The 23,414-nt window shown below is 43.4% G+C and overlaps 2 protein-coding genes across 6 annotated transcripts in view; both read right to left on the bottom strand.

Moving 5' to 3' along the window:
* The window catches only part of LOC132770347 (zinc finger protein ZFP2-like), an 88,464-nt gene that overhangs the window by 21,934 nt on the left and 43,116 nt on the right, over nt 1-23,414 (bottom strand). The window lies entirely within an intron of this gene.
* LOC137096533 (zinc finger protein 135-like) overlaps nt 8,000-23,414 on the bottom strand; it is a 33,322-nt gene continuing 17,907 nt past the window's right edge. Inside the window, exons 2-3 of one of the 5 annotated variants that reach the window (XM_067466150.1) lie at nt 22,978-23,068; nt 8,000-14,116 (exon numbers count right to left, since the gene is read on the bottom strand). In XM_067466150.1, coding sequence (XP_067322251.1) covers nt 12,366-14,006 — 1,641 coding nt within the window. In that variant the 5' untranslated portion in view covers nt 14,007-14,116; nt 22,978-23,068 and the 3' untranslated portion in view covers nt 8,000-12,365. Of the gene's footprint in view, nt 14,117-19,308; nt 19,650-21,537; nt 23,069-23,414 lie in introns of those variants that run through there. The other 4 variants (XM_067466151.1, XM_067466152.1, XM_067466153.1 and 1 more) reach the window with 4 other exon arrangements.

Genomic DNA, 23,414 nt, shown 5'->3' with positions numbered 1-23,414 from the left:
GAGAACACAGAAATGCTGGACCACACCAACAACCACCATGTCAGGCGACACAGAGAAGCCATTGAAATCCACAAACATGTGGACAATTTCAACAGAAAGGAGGAAACCATGAAAATGAACAAAATCTGGCTACCAGTATTAAAAAAATTCTAAAATTAAAACAGCAGAGAGAAAAACAGGCAGGGACATCTAATCACCCTTTCAAGAAGAGTTTGCTCCAGGCACAGTCAGCCCATTGTATGCTAATCAAGGTGGTCAGTTGAAAAAATTCACACCCAGCCCAACTTACAAAAGCCTTTTGTCTCACCCTGGTCATTCCACAGATATATAAACCCCTTTTTTCCCAGCTCCAGCAGACCTCACTACCTCTGAGGAAGCTTGCCATAGATGCAGGCAAAACGTCAGGAGAAATGCCTCTAGAACATGGCCATATAGCCCAAAAAAACCCACAAGAACTGAGTGATTCCGGCCATGAAAGCCTTCGACAATACAGAAGTATAGGTTCTTGTGGGTTTTTTTTCGGGCTATAGGGCCATGTATTTCTATTTATTTATTTATTTATTTGCTTATATACCACAATTCTCAGCCTGACGGCGACTCATTGCGGTGTACAACATAGAAAACAGGTGCAAAATACAATATACAATAAAATATCCACAGTACATCATTATCAAAACATCTCATCAAAAACATCAACATTACTACAAGCCATTCCGAGTCATCTCATCGTCAAATTCACAATCCGATACCATTTCTAGGCGCAAAGATGACTGCAGATGTAGACTGTGGCCAGGAAATCAGGAGACGCTTCCTTCTTGGGAGGAGAGCAATGTCCAGTCTCGATAAAATAGTGAAGAGTAGAGACATCAGACTGGCAACAAAGATTCATTGCGTAGTCAAAGCCATGGTCTTCCCTGTAGTAACCTACGGATGTGAGAGCTGGACCTTCGGGAAGGCTGAGCCAAGGAAGAGAGATGCTTTTGAGCTGTGGTGTTGGAGGAAAGTGCTGAGAGTGCCTTGGACTGCGAGAAGATCCAACCAGTCCATCCTCCAGGAAAGAAAGCCCAACTGCTCACTGGAGGGAAGGATACTAGAGACAAAGTTGAAGTACTTTGGCCACATCATGAGGAGACAGCAGAGAAGACAATGATGCTGGGGAAAGTGGAAGGCAAAAGGAAGAGGGGCCGACCAAGGGCAGGATGGATGGATGGCATCCTTGAGGTGACTGGACTGACCTTGAAGGAGCTGGGGGTGGTGATGGCCGACAGGGAGCTCTGGCGTGGGCTGGTCCATGAGGTCACGAAGAGTCGGAGACGACTGAACGAATGAACAACAAAATAGGGCCATGTTCTAGAGGCATTCTCTCCTGACGTTTCGCCTGCATCTATGGCAAGCATCCTCAGAGGTAGTGAGGTCTATTGGAATTAGGACAATGGGTTTATATATCTGTGGAAAGGCTGGGGTGGGGCAAAGAGCCCTTCTCTGCTGGAGCTAGGTGGGAATGTTTCAACTGACCACCTTCATTAGTATTTGAAGGCCTGGCTGAGCCTGGGAAAATCTCTTGTTGAGAGGTGTTAAGATGTGCCTGGTTGTTTCCTCTCTGCTGTTTTGCTGTTGTAATTTTAGAGTTTTTTAATACTGGTAGCCAGATTTTGTTCATTTTCATAGTCTCTTCCTTTCTGTTGAAATTGTCCACATGCTTCTTGTGGATTTCAATGACTTCTCTGTGTAGCCTGACATGGTGGTTGCTGGTGTGGTCCTAGTTCTAGATGTCCTAGTTTTCCGCAAAGCAGATCAACAATTGGGTCACACCGTATATAGAAAACCCACACACACAGATAGATATCTACATAAAAACTCCAACCATCACCCAAGTCAAAAAAGAAGCCCCATTAAAGCCTTGGCAGACCGTGCAAAAAGAATCTGCGCAGCCCACCTCCTCCAAGATGGACTGAACCTCCTCAACTGGGCTCTCCAGGCCAAGGGAGACTCCACCTCAGGCATCAGGAGAGCGGCAAGACCAAGAACAAGCCACGAGAGTCAAGATGAAGATCCACCCAGAGGGAAAGTGTTCCTGCCAGACATTAATACATACATACATTAATACTGGTAGCCAGATTTTGTTCATTTTCATGGCACATCTTAACACCTCTCAGCAAGAGATTTTCCCAGGCTCAGTCAGGCCTTCAAATGCTAATGAAGGTGGTCAGTTGAAACATTCACACCTAGCTCCAGCAGAGAAGAGCTCTTTGCCCCACCCCTGCCATTCCACAGATATATAAACCCATTGTCCTAATTCCAACAGACCTCACTACCTCTGAGGATGCTTGCCATAGATGCAGGCGAAACGTCAGGAGAAATGCCTCTAGAACATGGCCCTATAGCCCGAAAAAACCCACAAGAACCTAGTGATTCCAGCCATGAAAGCCTTCGACAATACGAAGAGGAAATCCTTTGGCCACATCCTGAGGAGACAGGAAAGCTTGGAGAAGGGAATGATGCAGAACTGAGACCCTTGACCCTTCTCCACCCATACAACAGCCCTGCCAGGTAGGCCAGGACCAGAATTGAGAGCCTTGGCCCTTCTCCACCCACACAACGATCCTGCCAGGGAGGCCAGGTCCAGAATTGAGAGCCTTGGTCCTTCTCCATCCATACGACGATCCTGTGAGGTAGGCCAGAACCAGAATGAAGACTCATGGTCCTTCTCCACCCACACAACAACCCTGCCAGGCAGGTCGGGCCCATGACCACATCTCCATAAACCTGCATGATCTCTCCAATCCTTGGGGGAGGCCCTCCTCTCGCTCCCACCTCCATCACACGCACAACTTGTGTGGACGAGGGGGAAAGCTTTCTCCGTTGTGGCCCCTCGTCTTGGGAACTCACTGCCTAGTGACATTAGGCAAGCCCCCACCCTGGCAGACCTAAACACTTGGCTCTTCCAATGTGCCTTATTATCCCTGTTCCAACTACAGTTCCGTCCTCATAATGTGCTGTGTGATGTATCGGTGAATACTGCATGCAGATCCCAGTAAGGTGGCCTTCTGCAGCTGGGAGATGGTAATTTTGTCAGCACCGATTGTGTTTAAGTGCAGGCCAAGGTCTTTAGGCACTGCACCCAGTGTGCCGATATTATTATTATTATTATTATTATTATTATTATTATTATTATTATTATGATGTACCGAAGCATGCAGGGTTCTGTTCATTGCTACCTGGAGGAGCCAGTAGAGGGTGGGACCTGCAATTCTTTGACCTACTGGTCTATCCGGAGCCAGGTGTGGTTCCCAGAAGCACCTCAGCTGTCCACCTACCAGTGTGCAGAATGAGAGGGTCTTCAGCGTAGTTGGAGATGTCGTCACCACTCACCGAGCTCTTTGGGTCCTGCCTTGGTGGAACTCGTGCACCAACTGCGACCATACCTCGTGAAGTCTGACTTGACTATGGTGGTCCATGCCTTAGTTACCTCTAGACTGGATTACTGCAATGCACTCTACGTGGGGCTACCCTTGAAGTCAGCCCAGAAATTACAACTCGTCTAACGCTCGGCAGGCAGATTAATAACTAGGGCGACTTACAGGGAGCGGTCAACCCCCATTTAAGGAACTTAATTAGCTGCCGTTCATCTTCCTGATTCAAGGTAAAGATTCTTACCTATAAAGCCCCAAATGGTTACCTTCCTACCTTCGTGGCCATATCTCTCTCCATAAACCAGCCCAAGCTTTGCAATCTTTGGGGGAGGCCCCCCCTTTTGCCCCTGCCAGTTTCTCTGGCTCGCCTTGTGGGTACAAGGGAGAGAGCCTTCTCCTCTGTGGCCCCCCCGACTCTGGAACTCATTGCCCGGAGAGATTAGGAAAGCCCCAACCTTAGAAACCTTTAAAAGGAATCTCAGGACATACGGAATTACAGACCCATCTCCCTTCTGAATACCAATGATAAATATTTGCAAATGTTTTCGCACAAAGACTAAAAGAATTCCTTAATGAATGGATAAGCGAAGAACTGGTAGTCTTTCTCCCCAAAAGAAACGTAAAAGAAAATATAAGAATTGTAATTGATATGATGGAATATTTTGAAGCCAACCCACAGAAAGCAGCTTTCCTTGCACTAGATGCGGAGAAAGCATTTGACAACCTTAATTGGGATTTCTTTAAAATGCTAATGCGGGAATAGACCTTGGCCACCAATTCACTAATGCTATAGAGGCAACTTACAAAAATCAGAAAGCCAAAATTCAGATAAAGAGACACATTTCAAAAGAATTTAATATATATAAAGGCTCCAGACAAGGTTGTCCTCTTTCCCCTTTTATGTATTATGTCACTGGAATTATTACTAAAGAGTATAAAGGAGGACAAAAAGATAAAAGACGTGAAAATTGGTAAACAGGAGTTCAAAGCAAGAGCTTTCGCAGATGATAAAATAGGCTTAATTAAAAGCCCATGTGAAAATATGACAGAGTGGTTGTCAAAAATTGAAGAATTTAGCAAATTGGCTGGATTTAAATTAAATAGACAAAAAACAATCTTAACTAAAAACATGGAAAAGCAAAAGCAAAAGGAATTAAAAATAAAACGGATCTTTAAATAGCTACAAAAATAAAATATTTAGGAATTTGGATATCAGCATAGAATGGACAACTATTGACTAATAATTATGAAAAAATGGAAAGAAATAAAGAAAGTTTTAGAAAAATGGAATTCTCTTAATTTTTCCCTTTTGGGAAGATTCTCCTTAGTGAAAATGAATGTTCTCTCCAAGTTATTATATTTGTTTCAAAATCTTCCCATAATATGTAATGTTAAAAAATATATATGAAAGAATGGATAATTATTAAAATTTACGTGGAAAGGGAAGAAACCCAGGATAAAATATACAGTGCTGACAGACAAAAAAACTACAGAGGGTTTTGGCTTCCCAGATTTGAAACTTTATCACGACGCGTGTGCACTCATTTGGGTAAAAAATTGGATGAATTTAAAACAAGAAAATTGCTGACCTTGGAAGGCCATAACTTATAGGTAGGCTGGCATTTGTACATTTGGAATGAGAAAAAAAAAAGAGAATTTTTTTGGCAACCATTTTGTACAATCTGCATTACTAAGGACTTGGGAGAGATACAAAAGGAACCTCTACTTAAAAACGCCACTATGGCTTTCTCCTATGGAAGCTAATCACAGGAGACTTCTAGGCTGGTCTAAATCGCCAACTGCAATGACTGTTACCTAGTAGGCCGAAGTAGAAGCCTGAGATATCAGTGAGGCAGACCCCCATTTTGGGAGTGTAAGCTAGGGAAGCAGACATCTTGAGAGTGGAAGGGTAGAAGAGGGGTGGAGCTGTAGGTCTCCTGGGATTGGCTAGAGCAGATGGGAGGAGCCAAATCTTGGGAGGGAAAAAGTGACAGCTTCTAAGAGAGAAGAGGAGTTTGGTCTTGGGAACAGAAGAGAGGAGAGGTACTTTGGAAACTAGGTTTTTCTGATAGAGAGTGTTTGTGGCAGGCAAGGCTGCATTATTGGCCAGAAGGGTCAAGTAGCCTCCTGGTGTACTTGTGGGTGTTAACACAAGTGGTTTGCTCTCTGGGTGGAGTAGAGTAGCTGTAGAGTACTCTGATTAGAGTGAGCTAATTGCTCTGAAGACAGCCTGAGGAGGTTAGTCTGGGACTCACTGCTACTTCGTTACTGTAGAGTGAGGAATTTTGATAATAGTTAAGTCAAGGGACTGTTTAAAGAAACCATCAAGAATACTGTACCTTAGTAACAAGTTAAGGTTTGTGCCTCATCAAAGAAGTCACTTGTGTGTTTGTTCTTATAAATAAATCTTTTCTCTATTAAACTTTTAAAGAAGCCTCAATTGTTATTCATTCCTGTGGGGATAATTCTAGGTTCTTTAACATCCTAACATCACAGTCATCTTTGGGAGCTAAGGGAGAGCTGGGTTGGCAGGGGAAAAGTTACCTCAGAGGATCATTTTTAAAATCCTAGTAATTTAGGTCATACACAGGCAAGAACAGTAGCAAAGTCCAGAAAACAGTTGCGTGGTCCAGGAACGTTTCCAAAGTCAGGCACAAGGAGAAGTCACTTACATAGTCCAATCCGAAGTCAAGGCACAAGAAGACAAAATAACTGGAAACCCAGGACCCAGACAGAGGTTAGGCAGCACAAAGACCGTATACAACGCTTTGTCCTCTGCAAAGCTACATGTCCCAGAGCTCCCATTTTTATTAGCAGTCATCATCACTTGATTGGCCATCATCGCTATCACCTGGGTCATCTCTCCCACCTGCTGGCTCGTTACCTCGTCAGCGTTGCCATCGTTGATCAGGATCCTGCCAGGATGTACCTTCCTGCCATGTACTTTGGAATCCCTCGAATTCATCACTGGACGAGGGTTGATTACATGTCCTGAATTTCCCTAACCTGAGTCCAGTCCAATTCCTCCTCCATCTCCTCATTGCTGGCTTTTAGTTCATCTGCACTGGAATTGTCCCTGTATTTTTAAGCCTTTTACTCAGCGTTTCCTCATCACTACCGGACTCATTGGCAGCCCGCTTTACTCCCCGGTAATCCCCTTTTTCCAGATCCCCGGGTGTAAATCCTGCAAAATCTGCCCTGTTACTAGATGCTAAGAATACATCTTGAATACGCTCCAGCTGACGCTGATCGAGCTCTGACTCAGCATTACTCCTCCTTTCGTTACAACTGGTAGCAGCTTCGCTGCCAAGACGCTGAGCCACAACAGATGCAGTGTTCACTCTACCAGAGCACACACATGTCTAACATCATACCGTGTTTAAACCCCGTGTAGATCTTTTATACCGTGTAAAGATTCTTTTATACTGGGGGCAGAGGCGGGATTGATCTATAATAGTGTGTGACTCTGTAAGGTTCCTTCCAAATCCGTTATACTGGTGTCCCTCCTACAGACATTGAACTAAGATAAAACTTTATAATGGTTACAATATCTGCAAATTAGAGAATATTACAATCAGGATAAAAAATACTGGATTTAATGGAAAGGAAGAATTCTAAAAACCGAAGAAAAGAATTTTTTACAAACTATTAGAATGGGCGACAGAAGGGGTGGTAATCAAAAACTGTAAGGTGAAATGGAAAATTTAAAAAGACCAATACCATTAGTAGACTGGAAACGTATTTGGAACAAAAAAAATTAACTACACATATGCAGCAGATCTAAAAGAAAATTGGTTAAAAATGTTCCACCGGTGGTACGTTATACCGAGAAAATTAAGTTTAATGTATAAAAATTCATACAAAAAAACTGTTGGAATGGCCATGAGGGTAGTTTCTACCATATGTGGTGGACCTGCAGAGAATCTCAAAAATATTGTAAACTAATACACGAAGACTGTCAACAGATCCTTAAGAAAAAATATCCCAAAAATCCAGAATATTATTTATTAGGAATAACTGAGGATTACCTGAGCGAAACTCTGGAAACAGAGGGAAGTACCGGACATTGACAAATGGTCAAACAAAATAAGGGAGATAAAAGACATGGATAAAAGAAAAACTCGGGAAATCCGATCGAACAAACAAATTGGTCGCAGCTGGAGGATTATGAAGAAAGGAAAAAGCAAAAGGATCATTAAAAGAAACATTAAAAGAATGGACATAATGGAGGTCAATGCTTAAGCTTTCATTTTTGTCTTTATAATTTTCTTTTTAATACAGAAGATTATAATAATAATAATAATAATAATAATCTTTATTTATACCCCGCCACCATCTCCCCAAGGGACTCAGAGCAGATTACATGAGGCCAAGCCCAACAACATATCAATAAAAACAAGCAATAAGCAAAATACACAATACAATTAATATAACTGACTGAACAAGTTGGAAACTGCAAAGGATTAGATGGAAGTCACCATTTTTATTTTTTTATTATTTTTGTTATTTTTTACACACACACACATACATATATACTTTTTTCTTTTCTTTTTTCCCAATTTTTATATGCAGGGTTTTTTTTAAAAAATCTTTTTTGGAACACTTTTATTTCTTCTCCTTTCCTGCTTTTCTTTCACATTACTGTTCATAGAATCATAGAATCATAGAATCAAAGAGTTGGAAGAGACCTCCTGGGCCATCCAGTCCAACCCCATTCTGCCAAGAAGCAGGAATATTGCATTCAAATCACCCCTGACAAATGGCCATCCAGCCTCTGCTTAAAAGCTTCCAAAGAAGGAGCCTCCACCACACTCCGGGGCAGAGAGTTCCACTGCTGAACGGCTCTCACAGTCAGGAAGTTCTTCCTAATGTTCAGATGGAATCTCCCTGATGATGTTCTCCTACTTTACCTGTAAATCAAGTTTATTTCCCCCTTCCCCCCCCCCGCCCCCCACTATTTCAAATAAAATATTAAGCAATAAAAAAGATCTGACAGGTAATTGACAAGAAAGGGGAAAACTTCCAAACACGACAGAGAGATGTCAACTGTGCTGCTAAGAAAGAGCTGCAAAAGCTGAGGTCCAAAGAAGGGCAGGTGAAGCATCGTTTAGAATCCTGCTAAGATCTTGTCCTCATTTCATGGAAGCCTCGCTGAGAAGTATCATGCTTAAGGATTTCTTGTTTCTTGGTTTGGCTTTTTGTCTCTTGTGATTACATACTCATGCCTTGGATCAACATTTTCTGGTTCTTTGGATTTTGTTAGAGAAGTGCAGACTTTGTTTTTGGACTTTGCTGAACTCTACCTTTTGTCCATCAAGAACATCTGATGGACAAAAAAGCCAAGAAATCCAACACTTGGCAGATACCCATGATGCTCAGGGATTTTTCAAAGCCAGAAAGGTCTTCTATGGACAAAGAAACCATTGCATACACCCTCTACGCTCATCAGATGGAGCCAAACTTCTGCAGGACAAAAAAATCAATTGCACTATGTTGGAATGCACACTACCACAACCTCCTGAAACACAGCTACAACATGGCTGAAGAGGTTCTCTCACAAATCCTGCAACAACAAACCAATGATGATCTTGCAGAACTGCCTAGTTTGAAGGAAGTCAGCAATGCCATCAGCCAACAAAAAAATAACACAGCCAGCGGACCTGATGGGATCCCTGCTGAAATCTTTAAAGAGAGTGGACCTGAGTTGACACAACAACTCCACCAGCTCATTGAAAAAGTGTGGGTGACCAAGAAAATCCCAGCAGACTTCGAGGATGCCACCATCATCACCCTCTTCAAAAAATAGGGAAAGAACAGACTGCGGAAACTATCGAAGTATCTCCCTTCTAACTTCCGCTGGGAAAATCCTCGCAAGAATCCTTGCAACCCTCTTTCGACCTGTCTCAGGAGACACCCACCCAGAATCCCAGAAAGGCTTCTGTCCCTCCAGATGAACAGTGGACATGGTTTTCATTGCACGACAGCTCCAAGAAACAGGCAGGGAATAAAATCAACCTCTGTACATTCATGAATTCATTGACATAGTGAATTGCAGTGCTCTCTGGACCATCCTCCAAAAACTCAGAGGCCCTGACAAATTTGTGAACATCCTGTGGCTCCTCCACGATGGCAACACTCTTGGGCAGGAGTGGCTCCCAAAGTGACCCATTTAAGGTGGAATCAGGTGTCCAACAGGGATGTGTTCTTGCCCCCACCTTATTTTCCATCTTCAGCGCTATGATACTTCATCTTGTTGATGGGAAGCTTCCCACCAGAGTGGAAATAATCCATCACACAGATGGCAAGCTATTTAACCTCAGCAGACTGAAAGCCAAGACCAGAGTCACAACGTCTGCTATAGAACTCCAATATGCCGATGACCTACAAGCCACTCTAAACACCTTTGTAGAAGCGTATGAGAAACCTGGCCTCTCACTGAACATCCAGAAAACCAAAGTGCTCTTCCAACAGTCACCAATCAACCCATCGGCAATGCCAGAGATACTGCTTAATGGTGTAACACTAGAAAATGTTGACCATTACTGCTTCCTTGGGAGCCACCTCTCCACAGAAGTACAACACCGCCTGAGCTCTGCGAGTGCAGCATTTTTCTGAATCAAGCAGAGAGTGTTTGAAAACCGGGACATCCATACGGAGACCAAGGTGCCTGTTTATAATGCTATTGTCCTCCCTACCCTGCTATACAGTTGTGAAACGTGGACTCTCTACAGATGTCACACTCAACTCCTGAAACGATTCCATCAGTATTGCCTCCAAAAAAATCCTGCAAATCTCTTGGGAAGACAGATGGACAAACGTTAGCGTTCTGGAAGAAGCAAAGACCACCAGCACTGAAGCGATGCTCTTACGTCATCAACTCCACTGGACTGGCCACATTGTCTGAATGCCCGATCACCATCTCCCAAAGCAGTCACAATACTCCCAAGTCAAGAGCGGAAAATGGAATGGTGGTGGACAGGAAAAGAGATTTAAAGATGGTCTTAAACTAACACTAAAAACTGTGGCATTGACATGGAGAACTGGGAAGCCTTGAACGCTCTAGCTAGAGGTCAGCTGTGAGCAGTAGTGCTGTGGAATGTGAAGAGGCATGAATGGAGGGAGAAAGGGGCCAAGAGGAATGCGCATCATGCCAACTCTGACTGGAAACCGATGCCCTCATTGTGGAAGAACCTGCAGGTCAAGGATAGGGCTTCACTGTCACCTCCGTATCCACCATCAAGACACTACACTTGGAAGGCCCTCATACTCAGAGAACGGGTGATCGCCTAAGTGAAACCCTATTTCTTCTCTTCTTGAAGGCAGTCAACTATATACATAACTTATTTAGTTAAGATATGGCAATAGATTAGTAATATACATGTACATACTTATAATTATCCTTCATGTAGGATCTACACATAATAAATCTTATATAACTGTATATCTAGTATCGATCTTCTTGAAGTTATACATTTTTCTACTTTAATTCAGAAATATTAAGTCATTAATTTTCCAAAACTTTTTTTGCTCTTATACATACAAGTTATATAGTTTAAACAAATGTATTATCTCATAACACTTTTCGTTCACAAATTCTATTGCAGCTTTTATGTATCATCTTCTTGTAGAATTAAAGTTAATTTGTCAATTTCAGCCATTTGAAAAAAATTGTAATCTATTCCTCTGGTGTTGGTGTTCTTTGTTTTATCCAAAACTTTGCATATTAATTTCTTGCTGCTGTAGTCACGTACAGGAAGATTCTTTCCTGCTATTTTAGGATATGCTTGTCTAAAAGTCCCAATTAAAAAGGTTCTGGATTCAGTGTTACTTAGTTTTGTTTTTTTCAATGTTGCTATGCACTTTTAGCTGGAAGTTCAGCACATATGATAAAAGGTTCCCTTCATTTCTAATACATTTCCAGCATAAATTCAGTATTTTAATTTATATTTGAGGGTTTTTCTGGAGTTATGTAACATCTGTGGATCCTTTTGTAAAAAAAAATTCTTTAACAGAATAACTTCTTGTAAATTGGAAACTATTCTTCCAAAGTTCCTCCCATTCTTCTACATTTATCTATTTCAACCCATTATTTTTGGGCTTTTCTGCAAGATCACCACAGGATGATAAAATTCCCAACATGATGCTGTCATTTACATTTGGTATAGTTGCCTTTGTACATCTTAGAGAGTCTCTCTTGGCATCATTTTACTAGAATGGGAGTGCTTTCATCATCATCATCATCATCTTTAATCACTTATTAATTGCCCTCCATCCGAGATGCTCCAGGCGATTTACATTGCAGACATTATACAGGATAAAACACATACATACACATATTAAAATTAACATGGCTCAAATGCTCATCTAGTAAAAAGCCAGGTCTTAAGTGCTAGGATAAAATGCCCCAAGTCACGCATGGCTCATCTCAAATAGGGAGGCAAGGAATTCCACAAGGCAGGGGCAGAAACAGAGAAGGCCCTGTGTCTGGTGCTTTCCAAGAGCACTTCCTTAGGACCCGGTAAACAGAGCAAATCGCGTTGGGATGGTCGTGGCGACCTCAGATGATGGTAGAAGGAGAGACGGTCTCTAAGATACAATGGACCCTGGCCATATAAAGTTTTAAAGGTCAGGACCAGCATCTTGTACAAACCACGATACTCAATTGGGAGCCAGTGTAGATGCCGCAGCACTGGTGTTATATGGCATTTCATGGGCGTTTTTGTGCCTAACGTGGCTGCAGCATTCTGGACAATACGGAGCTTTCGGGTCGTAGAAATAGGAAGGCCAACATACAAGGCGTTACAATAGTCTAGCCTAGATGTGACCGTGACATGGATGACTGTTGCCAGAGCCTCATCCGACAGGTAAGGTGCCAGTTGCCTCGCTTGTCGTAAATGGGAAAAGACCTGTTTGCTGGCAGCAGCGACCTGAGCCTCCATGAGCTTTCCACACTCAAGGCATCCTAGTGTGGGTTCTATTATGTTTTTGAAGATTTCTACTGTCACAGAAGCTCTTTCCACACTCCAGGCATTTATAAGGTTTCTCCCCAGTGTGAATTCGTTGGTGTCTACGTAGGTCTCCACTGCCAGTGAAGTTCTTTCCACACTCCAGGCATTTATAGGGTTTCTCCCCAGAGTGAATCCTTTCATGCTGCTGCAGATTCTGCCTCAAAGTAAAACTCTTTCCACACTCCAGGCATTCATAGGGTTTCTCCCCAGTGTGAGTCCTTTCATGTGTACGTAGACCGTTACTATGAGTGAAGCTCCTTCCACACTCCAGGCATGTATAGGGTTTCTCCCCAGTGTGAGTTCGTTGGTGTATATGTTGATTTCCGCTATTAGTGAAGCTCTTTCCACACTCCAGGCATTGATAGGGTTTCTCCCCAGAGTGAATCTTTTCATGTTCCTGCAGATTATTCCTCCAATTGAAACTCTTTCCACACTCCAGGCATTTATAGGGTTTCTCCCCAGTGTGAGTCCTTTCATGTGCATGTAGACTGCCACTCTGAGTGAAGCTCTTTCCACATTCCTGGCATTTATAAGGTTTCTCCCCAGTATGAATGCGTTTGTGGGTACGTAGGTTTGAACTCCAAGTGAAGCTCTGGCCACATTCCAGGCATGTATAGGGTTTCTCCCCAGTGTGGGTTCGTTGATGGGAATGTAGACCTCCACTCTGAGTGAAGCTCTTCCCACATTCCAGGCATTTATAAGGTTTCACCCCAGTATGAATTTGTTGGTGTTTATGTAGGTCTACACTCTGAGTGAAGTTCTTTCCACACTCCAGGCATTTATAGCATTTCTCCCCAGTGTGAGCGCATTGATGAGACCGCAGACCCCCATTATAAGCGAAGCTCTTTCCACATTCCAGGCATTTATAGGGTTTCTCTCCAGTGTGAGTGCGTTGATGAGACCACAGACTCCCATGCTGAGTGAAGCTTTTTCCACATTCCAGGCATTTATAGGGTTTCTCCCCAGTGTGAGTTCGTTGGTGTCTACGTAGGTCTCCACTATCAGTGAAGTTCTTTCCACATTCCAGGCATTTATAAGGTTTCTCACCAGTGTGAATCCTTTTATGTTGCTGCAGAGAATTCTCCCAACTGTAACTCTTTCCACACTCCAGGCATTCATAGGGTTTCTCCCCAGTGTGAGTTCGTTGATGTGAACGGAGATCTCTATTCTGAGTGTAGCTCTTTCCACACTCCTGGCATTTATAGGGTTTCTCCCCAGTGTGAGTTAGTCGGTGTCTACGGAGGATTGAACTCTGAGCGAAGCTCTGGCCACATTCCAGGCATTTATAGGGTTTCTCCCCAGTGTGAGTCCTTTGATGTGAACGGAGGATTGAACTCTGAGCGAAGCTCTGGCCACATTCCAGGCATTTATAGGGTTTCTCCCCAGTGTGAGTCCTTTGATGTGACTGCAGACGTTGATTGAGGTTGAAGCTCTTTCCACACTCCAGGCATGTATAGGGTTTCTCCTGCATGTTGACAGTGGTATGTATTTTTAACTGCGATATGGACACTTCTGTCTTCTTTTTCCCTTTCCGATCCAAAGTCAGTTCGACAAGATCAGCACCCCCAGAGGATGTCTTTTTCATACAGGACCCTTTTCCTTACAGGTTCTTTGGTTTCCAAATTCCACAATGTCCACTAGATGCTGCTTTGATTGTCATCACACCAGAGATATCGCCATGAAATCCTTATGTTCCTGGTCAAGAAAGAAACAGCGAAAGATTAGACATGAAGCCAAAAAACTCTTTTCCAGATTTAAACATATGGAGGTATTCACAACTTTCGTCTCTGCCGAAGCAATTCCCTTCTCTGCCTTTCCCTCCCTCCGTTGTGCCCAGGATGGGATGCCAAGGCAGGAAAGCCTCCTTCCTTCCTTCCTTCCTTCCTTCCTTCCTTCCTTCCTTCCTTCCTTCCTTCCTTCCTTCCCAGCTTCTTCTCCTCAGCCCAGTCATCCCTCTTCTCCTTTGCTTCTGTCCAGGGGACATTTCCCAACAGCTCAAGGATCTAGAGAAACAGGGCATTTCCATATAGGGAGGGAGAAATGTTTGCAGGAATTAAAAGGAATGAAGTCCCGGCCTGGGGAAGAACGGGCATCTCCTCTGACCACTCCTCCCACAGAAGCTTCCTCCCAAATGTTCTCCCGTACGTGGGTGGGACAGGGAGAAAAGGGAGAAGCCAATGTGCCAATTCCCTCCCCCCCCCATACATTAAATAAAAACTAGGGCCTCTAAGTCTGGCTTGTCAAAAGGAAATCCGAACAAAGCTGGGAGTTTTGAAGAGAAAAAGTATTCCTTGTGATGCCAGAATTCAGACAACCACTTAAGGAGCCGTGTGGATCCCGTAACCGGAGCGCCTGCTACTTTTAAACCAGATCAGCACATAGACCGGGTTTGAAGGCAACAGGAACAGAGGTTTATTGCTTTGAGGGCTGAAAGAATGTCTGATATATATATATATATATATATATATATATATATATACATACATATATATATATATATACAAAAGTGGTAGGTGTATAACGCCCTTCTCAACCCCGAAGGGGACTCAGGCCAAGTGGAAGTGTTGGCAACAGAGTCCCTGCTCTAAAATAATTGGACCTAACCGTGCAATACAGTGCGAGACATTTTATTCCCTTGGAGAACTGAAAAGACCTGCTACCTCCTCTGATTGACTATTTATTTGTCGTGTCAGAACAACCAGTCAAATTATATTACATTTCTAACAGAACAAAGCAAACAAGCAGATTACAAAATTTGTGAGTATGAGAGTTGATTAAATGTCCTTTGACCAGTATCTGGCCCCTTGGAGTGCCTCTGGTGTTGCTGCAAGAAGGTCCTCCCTTGTGCATGTGGCAGGGCTCAGGGTGCATTGCAGCAGGTGGTCAGTGGTTTGCTCCTCTCCACACTTGTATGTCGAGGATTCCACTTTGTGGCCCCATTTCTGAAGGTTGGCTCTGCATCTCGTGGTGCCAGAGCGCAGTCTGTTCAGTGCCTTCCACGTCGCCCAGTCCTCTGTGTGCCCAGGAGGGAGTCTCTCATTTGGTATCAGTCATTGGTTGAGGTCCTGGGTTTGAGCCTGCCACTTTTGGACTCTTGCTTGCGGAGGTGTTCCAGTGAGTGTCTCTGTAGATCTTACAAAACTATTTCTAGATTGGCTGCATTTGCATCAGCTTCTGTGTTATCTTACAGGCTGACTCCTTTAATGTACTCCGGACATCCCCTATAATCCCGTCATAAGCTCTGCGTTTCCTTAAACCAGGGCTCCTCAAATTAAGGCCCGGGGGCCGGATGCGGCCCTCCAAGGTTATTTACCTGGCCCTCGCTCAGTGTCAACCTAAGTCTGAAACTACTTGAAAGCACACAACAACAACAACAACAACAACAACAATCCTATCTCTGATTGACTGAAAAGTGGTCAAGTGAGGATCTGGGCTGTCGTTGGCCGGGGACTCCGTGTGACATCAGAGATGGACGGAACCACCCTCATGGAGGGAAAAATGAAAGGAAGGGAAAGGAAGGGAAAAGGAAGGGAAAAATGGAGAGGTGTCCTTTGTCCATTTGAAGCCAGAGGTGTTTTGAGGGTCCTCCCAGGCAGAGCTTCATCACACGGTTTAAGGAAGGGGTCCTCAAACTTTTTAAACAGAGGGCCAGGTCAAAGTCCCTCAAACTGTTGGAGGGCCGGATTATAATTTGAAAAAAACATGAATGAATTCCTATGCACACTGCACATATCTTATTTGCAGTGCCAAAAACATTTACAAACAATACAATAATTAAAATGAAGAACAATTGTAAAAAATATAAACTTATTAGTATTTGAATGGGAAGTGTGGGCCTGCTTTTGGCTGATGAGATAGGATTGTTGTTGTTGTTGTGTGCTTTCAAGTAGTTTCACACTTTGGTTGACACTGAGCGAGGGCCAGGTAAATGACCTTGGAGGGCCGCATCCGGCCCCCGGGCCTTAGTTTGAGGAGCCCTGGTTTAAGGAAACGCAGAGCTTATGACGGGATTATAGGGGATGTCTGGAGTACATTAAAGGAGTCAGCCTGTAAGATAACACAGAAGCTGATGCAAATACAGCCAATTCAGTGGAAAGCATACAGAACAATAAAGATTTCATCAAGGTGGCCAACTGAAACAGTCACACGTCCCTCCAACAGACAAGAGTTCTTTCTCCCACCCTGGACATCATTCCACAGATATATAAACTCCATTCTCCTAGTTTCCTACAGATCTCACAACCTCTGAGGATGCCTGCCATAGATGCAGGTGAAATGTCAGGAGAGAATGCTTCTGGAACATGGCCAGACAGCCCAAAAGACTTGCAGCAACCCATCAAGGCATTGTTTGTGCCTGGTTCCTCCCCCCCGCCCTGGACCCCCTCAGGGGATGGGAGACCCTCTGTGTTTCCAAATAAGGCCTTTCCTGCTTTCTCCATTTAGCTGGGTGAGTTCCCCTCTTAGCAGGACACAGAAAGGGTTTCACAAGCACCAACGTGTTCTATTTTTAAGATTTTCCTATGTGTTTATTTCAGCAGAACTTAGTACGTTTCAATATGAAACATTAAGTTTGCAGACGACACCAAATTGGGAGCGATAGCCAATAGTCCAGAGGACAGGAGCAGGATTCAAAACGATCTTGACAGATTAGAGAGATGATTGGCCAAAACTAACAAAATGAAGTTCAACAGTGACAAATGCAAGATACTCCACTTTGGCAGAAAAAATGAAATGCAAAGATACAGAATGGGGGACGCCTGGCTCGAGAGCAGTACGTGTGAAAAAGATCTTGGAGTCCTCGTGGACAGCAAGTTAAACATGAGCCAACAATGTGATGTGGCGGCAAAAAAAGCCAATGGGATGTTGGCCTGCATCAATAGGAGCATAGTGTCTAGATCTAAGGAAGTAATGCTCCCCATGCTCTCTTCTGCTTTGGTTAGACCACATCTGGAATATTGTGTCCAATTCTGGGCACCACAATTCAAGAGAGATATTGACAAGCTGGAATGTGTCCAGAGGAGGGCGACTAAAATGATCAAGGGTCTGGAGAACAAGCCCTATGAGGAGCGGCTTAGGGAACTGGGCATGTTTAGCCTGAAGAAGAGAAGGCTGAGAGGAGATATGATAGCCATGTATAAATATGTGAGAGGAAGCCACAGGGAGGAGGGAGCAAGCTTGTTTTCTGCTTCCTTGGAGACTAGGATGCATTGGAACAATGGCTTCAAACTACAAGAGAGGAGATTCCATCTGAACATGAGGAAGAACTTCCTGACTGTGAGAGCCGTTCAGCAGTGGAACTCTCTGCCCCGGAGTGTGGTGGAGGCTCCTTCTTTGGAAGCTTTTAAGCAGAGGCTGGATGGCCATCTGTCAGGGGTGATTTGAATGCAATATTCCTGCTTCCTGGCAGGGGGTTGGACTGGATGGCCCAGGAGGTCTCTTCCAACTCTTTGATTCTATGATTCTATGATATATTGCTGGGATCACAGACACCTTAAAGGGCCAGACTCAAAAGCGGCTTCAAAACAGAGTTTATTAAAACAAAGGAAAAAGGACGCTGAGGTACTTAAATGCAGTGCCACTGGTCAAAACTCAAGAAACAAACCAGACCTGGTCCAAAAAGGTTAACAGAAATATAATCCAGATTATTATTATTATTATTATTAGGTTGTGAGTTTGCCGGGCTGTATGGTCATGTTGCAGAAGTTTTCTCTCCTGATGTTTTGCCTGCACCTGTGGCGGGGATGCTCAGAGGTTGTGAGGTCCGTTGGAAACTGGGAAAACGGGGTTTATATATCTGTAGAATGTCCAGGGTGGGAGAAAGAACTCTTGTCTGTTGGAGCTAGGTGTAAATGTTTCAATTGGCTACCATGATTAGCATTTAACGGCTTAGCAATTTCAAGATTTGGCTTCTTGCCCCCACCTTATTTTCCCTCTTCAACACTATGATACTTCATCTTGTTGATGGGAAGCTTCCCACCAGAGTGGAAATAATGCATCACACAGATGGCAAGCTATTTAATCTCAGCAAACTGAAAGCCAAGACCAGTGTCACAACGTCTGCTATAGAACTCCAATATGACAATGACCTACAAGCCACTCTAACCACCTTTGCAGAAGCGTATGAGAAACCTGGCCTCTCACTGAACATCGAGAAAACCAAAGTGCTCTTCCGACAGTCACCAATCAACCCATCGGCAATGCCAGAAATACACCTTGATGGTGTAACACTAGAAAATGTTGACCATTACTGCTTCCTTGGGAGCCACCTCTCCACAGAAGTACAATACCGCCTGAGCTCTGTGAGTGCAGCATTTTTCTGAATCAAGCAGAGTGTGTTTGAAGACCGGGACATCCATACAGGGACCAAGGTGCTTGTTTATAATGCTATTGTCCTCTCAACCCTGCTATACAGTTGTGAAACGTGGACTCTCTACAGATGTCACACTCCTGAAACGATTCCACCACCCTTCCATTTTCTGTCCTTGACTTGGGAGTATTGTAAGTGCTTTGGGAGATGGCGATCGGGCATTCAGACAATGCGGCCAGTCCAGTGGAGTTGATGACGTAAGAGCATCGCTTCAGTGCTGGTGGTCTTTGCTTCTTCCAGCATGCTAACGTTTGTCCATCTGTCTTCCCAAGAGATTTGCAGGATTTTTTGGAAGCAAATCTCTTGGGAAGACAGATGGACAAACGTTAGCATGCTGGAAGAAGCAAAGACCACCAGCACTGAAGCGATGCTCTTACGTCATCAACTCCACTGGACTGGCCGCATTGTCTGAATGCCCGATCACCATCTCCCAAAGCACTTACAATACTCCCAAGTCAAGGGCAGAACATGGAAGGGTGGTGGACAGGAAAAGAGATTTAAAGATGGTCTTAAAGCTAACCTTAAAAACTGTGGCATAGACATGGAGAAATCGGAAGCCTTGAGTGCTCTAGCTAGAGGTCAGCTGTGAGCAGCAGTGCTGTGGAAACCGATGCCCTCACTGTGGAAGAACATGCAGGTCAAGGATAGGGCTTCACTGTCACCTCCGTATCCACCATCAGGACACTACGCTTGGAAGGCCGTCATACTCAGAGAACAAGGGATCGCCTAAGTGAAACTCTGTTTTGTCTATTCTTGATGGCAGTCAACTATAGACATAACTTAGTTAAGCTATGGTAACAGATTAGTAATATACATGTAAACATTTATAAGTATCATTCACGTATGATCTACACACAATAAATCTTATATAAATGTATATAGCTATAGTATCAATCTTCTTGAAGTTATATATTTTCTACTTCAATACAGAAATATTAACTCATCAATTTTCCGAAACTTTTTTTGCTCTTAGATATGCAAGTTATATAGTTTATACAAATGCGTTATCTCGTAACACTTTTCGTTCACAAATCCTATTGCAGTCACCTCCTTCTGTTTTTTTTTCCAATAAAATCCATTAAAAGTTTCCACCCTTTTTGCAGTTTTTTGTATTCTCTTGTTGTAGTATCAAAGTTAATTGGTTGATTTCAGCCATTTAAAAATAAATTGCAATCAGTTCCTCTGGTGTTGGTGTTCCTTATTTTTTCCATATTTTTGCATATTCAATTCCTGCTGCTTTACTCATAGAATCCTAGAGTTGGAAGAGACCTCGTGGGCCATCCAGTCCAACCCCATTCTGCCAAGAAGCAGGAAAATCGCATTCAAACATCCCTGACAGATGGCCATCCAGCCTCTGCTTCAAAGCCTCCAAAGAAGGAGCCTCCACCACACTCTGGGGCAGAGAGTTCCACTGCTGAACAGTTCTCACAGTAAGGAAGTTCTTCCTAACGTTCAGGCGGAATCTCCTTTCTTGTAATTTGAAGTCATGGCTCCATTGCCTCCTAGTCTCTAGGACAGCAGAAAACAAGCTTGCCCCCTCCTCCCTATGAGTTCCTTTCACGTATTTATACATGGCTATCATGTCTCCTCTCATGGGCATGTTTAGTTCTTCAGGCTAAACATGCCCAGCTCTTTAAGCCACTCCTCATAGGGCTTTTTCTCCAGACCCTTGATCATTTTAGTCGCCCTCCTATGGACACATTCCAGCTTGTCAACATCTCCCTTCAATTGTGGTGCCCACAATTGGACACAGTGTGATTCAAGGTGTGGTCTGACCAAGGCAGAATAGAGCATGGGGAGCATGACTTCCCTGGATCTGGACACTAGGCTCCTATTGATGCAGGCCAAAATCCCACTGACTTTCTTTTTGTGAGAAGACCGAGGCAAAGAAGGCATTAAGTAGTTCTGTCTTTTCCCTATCTCCTATCAGCACTGCCCCATCTTCTCCTCAAAGAGGCCCTATCGCCTCCTTGTTCTTCCTTTTTCTACTGACATAAAAACAGAAGCCCTTTTTATTGTTTTTAAGGTCCCTGGTAAGCCTGATCTCGTTTTGTGCCCTGCAAACCTTTTCCCTACAGGAGTTGGCTATTTGTTTGAATTCTTCTTTGGTGATTTCTCCCTTTTTCCACTTCTTATGCATGTCTCTTTTGAGTCTGAGCACAGTTAAAAGTTATTTGAAAATCCATTCTGGCTTCTTTGCACTTGTCCTATTTTTTCTCTTTGTTGGTATTGTTTGCAATTGCACCTTGAGTATTTCACTCTTGAAAAACTCCCATCCACCTGTAACTACTCATGAAAGTATCTTCATGTAGAAGATGATTATTTCCTGGTGATTTGGGATTTGCTTGTCTGAAATTCCCAATAAAAAAGGTTCTGCTTTCAGTATTACTTAGGTTTTTTTTATTTTGTTTCAGTAAAATATGCACTTTTAATCCAGAAGGCTTTAGCCTTTTGGCAAGTTCAGCACATATGATAAAAGGTTCCAGTCATTTCTTTATATTTCCAGCATAAATTCAATGTTTTAATTTATCTTCCACGATTCTTCTCAAATTATGTAACATCTGTGAATCATTTTGTAAAACTTTTCTTTAACAGAGTAATTTCTTGTAAATTCTAAGCTATTCTTCCAAAGTCCCATGAAGTCTCTTCCAACTCTTTGATTCTATGATTCTTCTCATTCTTCTACATTTATCTATTTCAACCCAATATCACAACATGATAAAATTCCCAGTATTACCCTGTCATTTACATTTGTTAGAGTTGCCTTTGTACATCTTAGAGAGTCTCTCTTGGCATCCATTTACTAGAATGTGAGTTTTATGTTGCTGAGATGACCCCTCCAAGTGGAACACATTCCACACTCAAGGCATCCTAGTGTGGGTTCTATTATGTTTTTGAAGATTTCTACTGTCACAGAAGCTCTTTCCACACTCCAGGCATTTATAGGGTTTCTCCCCAGTGTGAATTCGTTGGTGTCTACGTAGGTCTCCACTGCCAGTGAAGTTCTTTCCACACTCCAGGCATTTATAGGGTTTCTCCCCAGTGTGAATCCTTTCATGTTGCTGCAGAGCATGCTCCCAACTGAAACTCTTTCCACACTCCAGGCATTTATAGGGTTTCTCCCCAGTGTGAGTTTTCTGATGTGAATGTAGATGTCCACTCTGGGTGAAGTTCTTTCCACATTCCAGACATTTATAGGGTTTCTCCCCAGAGTGAGTTCTGTGATGAATCCGCAGACTCTTAGGCCAAGCGAAGCTCTTTCCACACTCCAGGCATTTATAGGGTTTCTCCCCAGTGTGAGTTCGTTGGTGGTTATGTAGACGTCCACTATCAGTGAAGCTCTTTCTACATTCCAGGCATTCATAGGATTTCTCACTAGTGTGAATCTTTGCATGTTGCTGCAGATGATGTCTCAAAGTGAAACTCTTTCCACACTCCAGGCATTCATAGGGTTTCTCCCCAGTGTGAGTTCGTTGATGTGAATGTAGACTTCCACTATCAGTGAAGCTCTTTCCACACTCCAGGCATTTATAGGGTTTTTCCCCAGTGTGAGTGCGTTGATGTCTACGTAGGTGTGAACTCTGAGTATAGTTCTGTCCACATTCCAGGCATGTATATGGCTTCTCCCCAGTGTGAGTCCTTCGATGTGAATGCAGACTTGGACTGTGTTTGAAGCTCTTTCCACACTCCAGGCATTTATAGGGTTTCTCCCCAGTGTGTGTTCGTTGGTGTTTATGTAGATTTCCACTATCAGTGAAGCTCTTTCCACACTCCAGGCATTTATAGGGTTTCTCACCAGTGTGAGTTCGTTGATGTAAACATAGATGTGAATTCTGAGCAAAGCACTTTCCACATTCCAGGCATTCAAAGGATTTCTCGCCAGTGTGAATCCTTTCATGTCGCTGCAGATTATGTCTCAAAGTGAAACTCTTTCCACACACCAGGCATTCATAGGGTTTCTCCCCAGTGTGAGTTCGTTGGTGTTTATGTAGGTCTCCACTGCCAGTGAACTTCTTTCCACACTCCAGGCATTTATAGAGTTTCTCCCGCATGTTGAGAGTGGTATGTATTTTTAACTGCAATATGGACACTTCTGTCTTCTTTTCCCCTTTCTTTTTTCCCCAAGGTCAGTTCAGCAAGATCAGCATCTCGAGAGGATGTCTTTTTCATATAGGACCCTTTTCCTTACAGCTTCTTTGGTTTCCACATTCCCCAATGACCACCGGATGCTGCTTTGATTATCATCGCGCCAGAGATATCGCCATGGAATCCTTATCCTCCTGGTCAAGAAAGAAACAGCAAAAGATAAGACATGAAGCCAAAAAAATCCTTTCCCTCCTTTCTCTTCCTAAAAGTTTGGTACTACCAAATTTCCTGGTATTCCCAAATGAATCCTCCACTCAGCCAAGAATCTGCCTCCAATCTGGATACTTCAATCCCAGATTTAAACACATTGAAGTATTCACAACATTACTCTCTGCTGAACCAATTCCCCTCTCTGCCTTTCACTCCCATAGTTATGCCCCAGAATGGGATTCAAACACAGGAAAGCCTCCTTCCTTTCCAGCTTTTTCTACTCAGCCCAGTCATTCCTCTTCTCCTTTGCTTCTGTGCATTGGAAATCTT

This window comes from Anolis sagrei, chromosome 3, assembly GCF_037176765.1.
Source record: "Anolis sagrei isolate rAnoSag1 chromosome 3, rAnoSag1.mat, whole genome shotgun sequence".
Classification (NCBI taxonomy): domain Eukaryota; kingdom Metazoa; phylum Chordata; class Lepidosauria; order Squamata; family Dactyloidae; genus Anolis; species Anolis sagrei.
The sequence above is the reverse complement of the archived record's forward strand: the minus strand, read 5'-3'. Positions and strand labels throughout refer to the sequence as shown.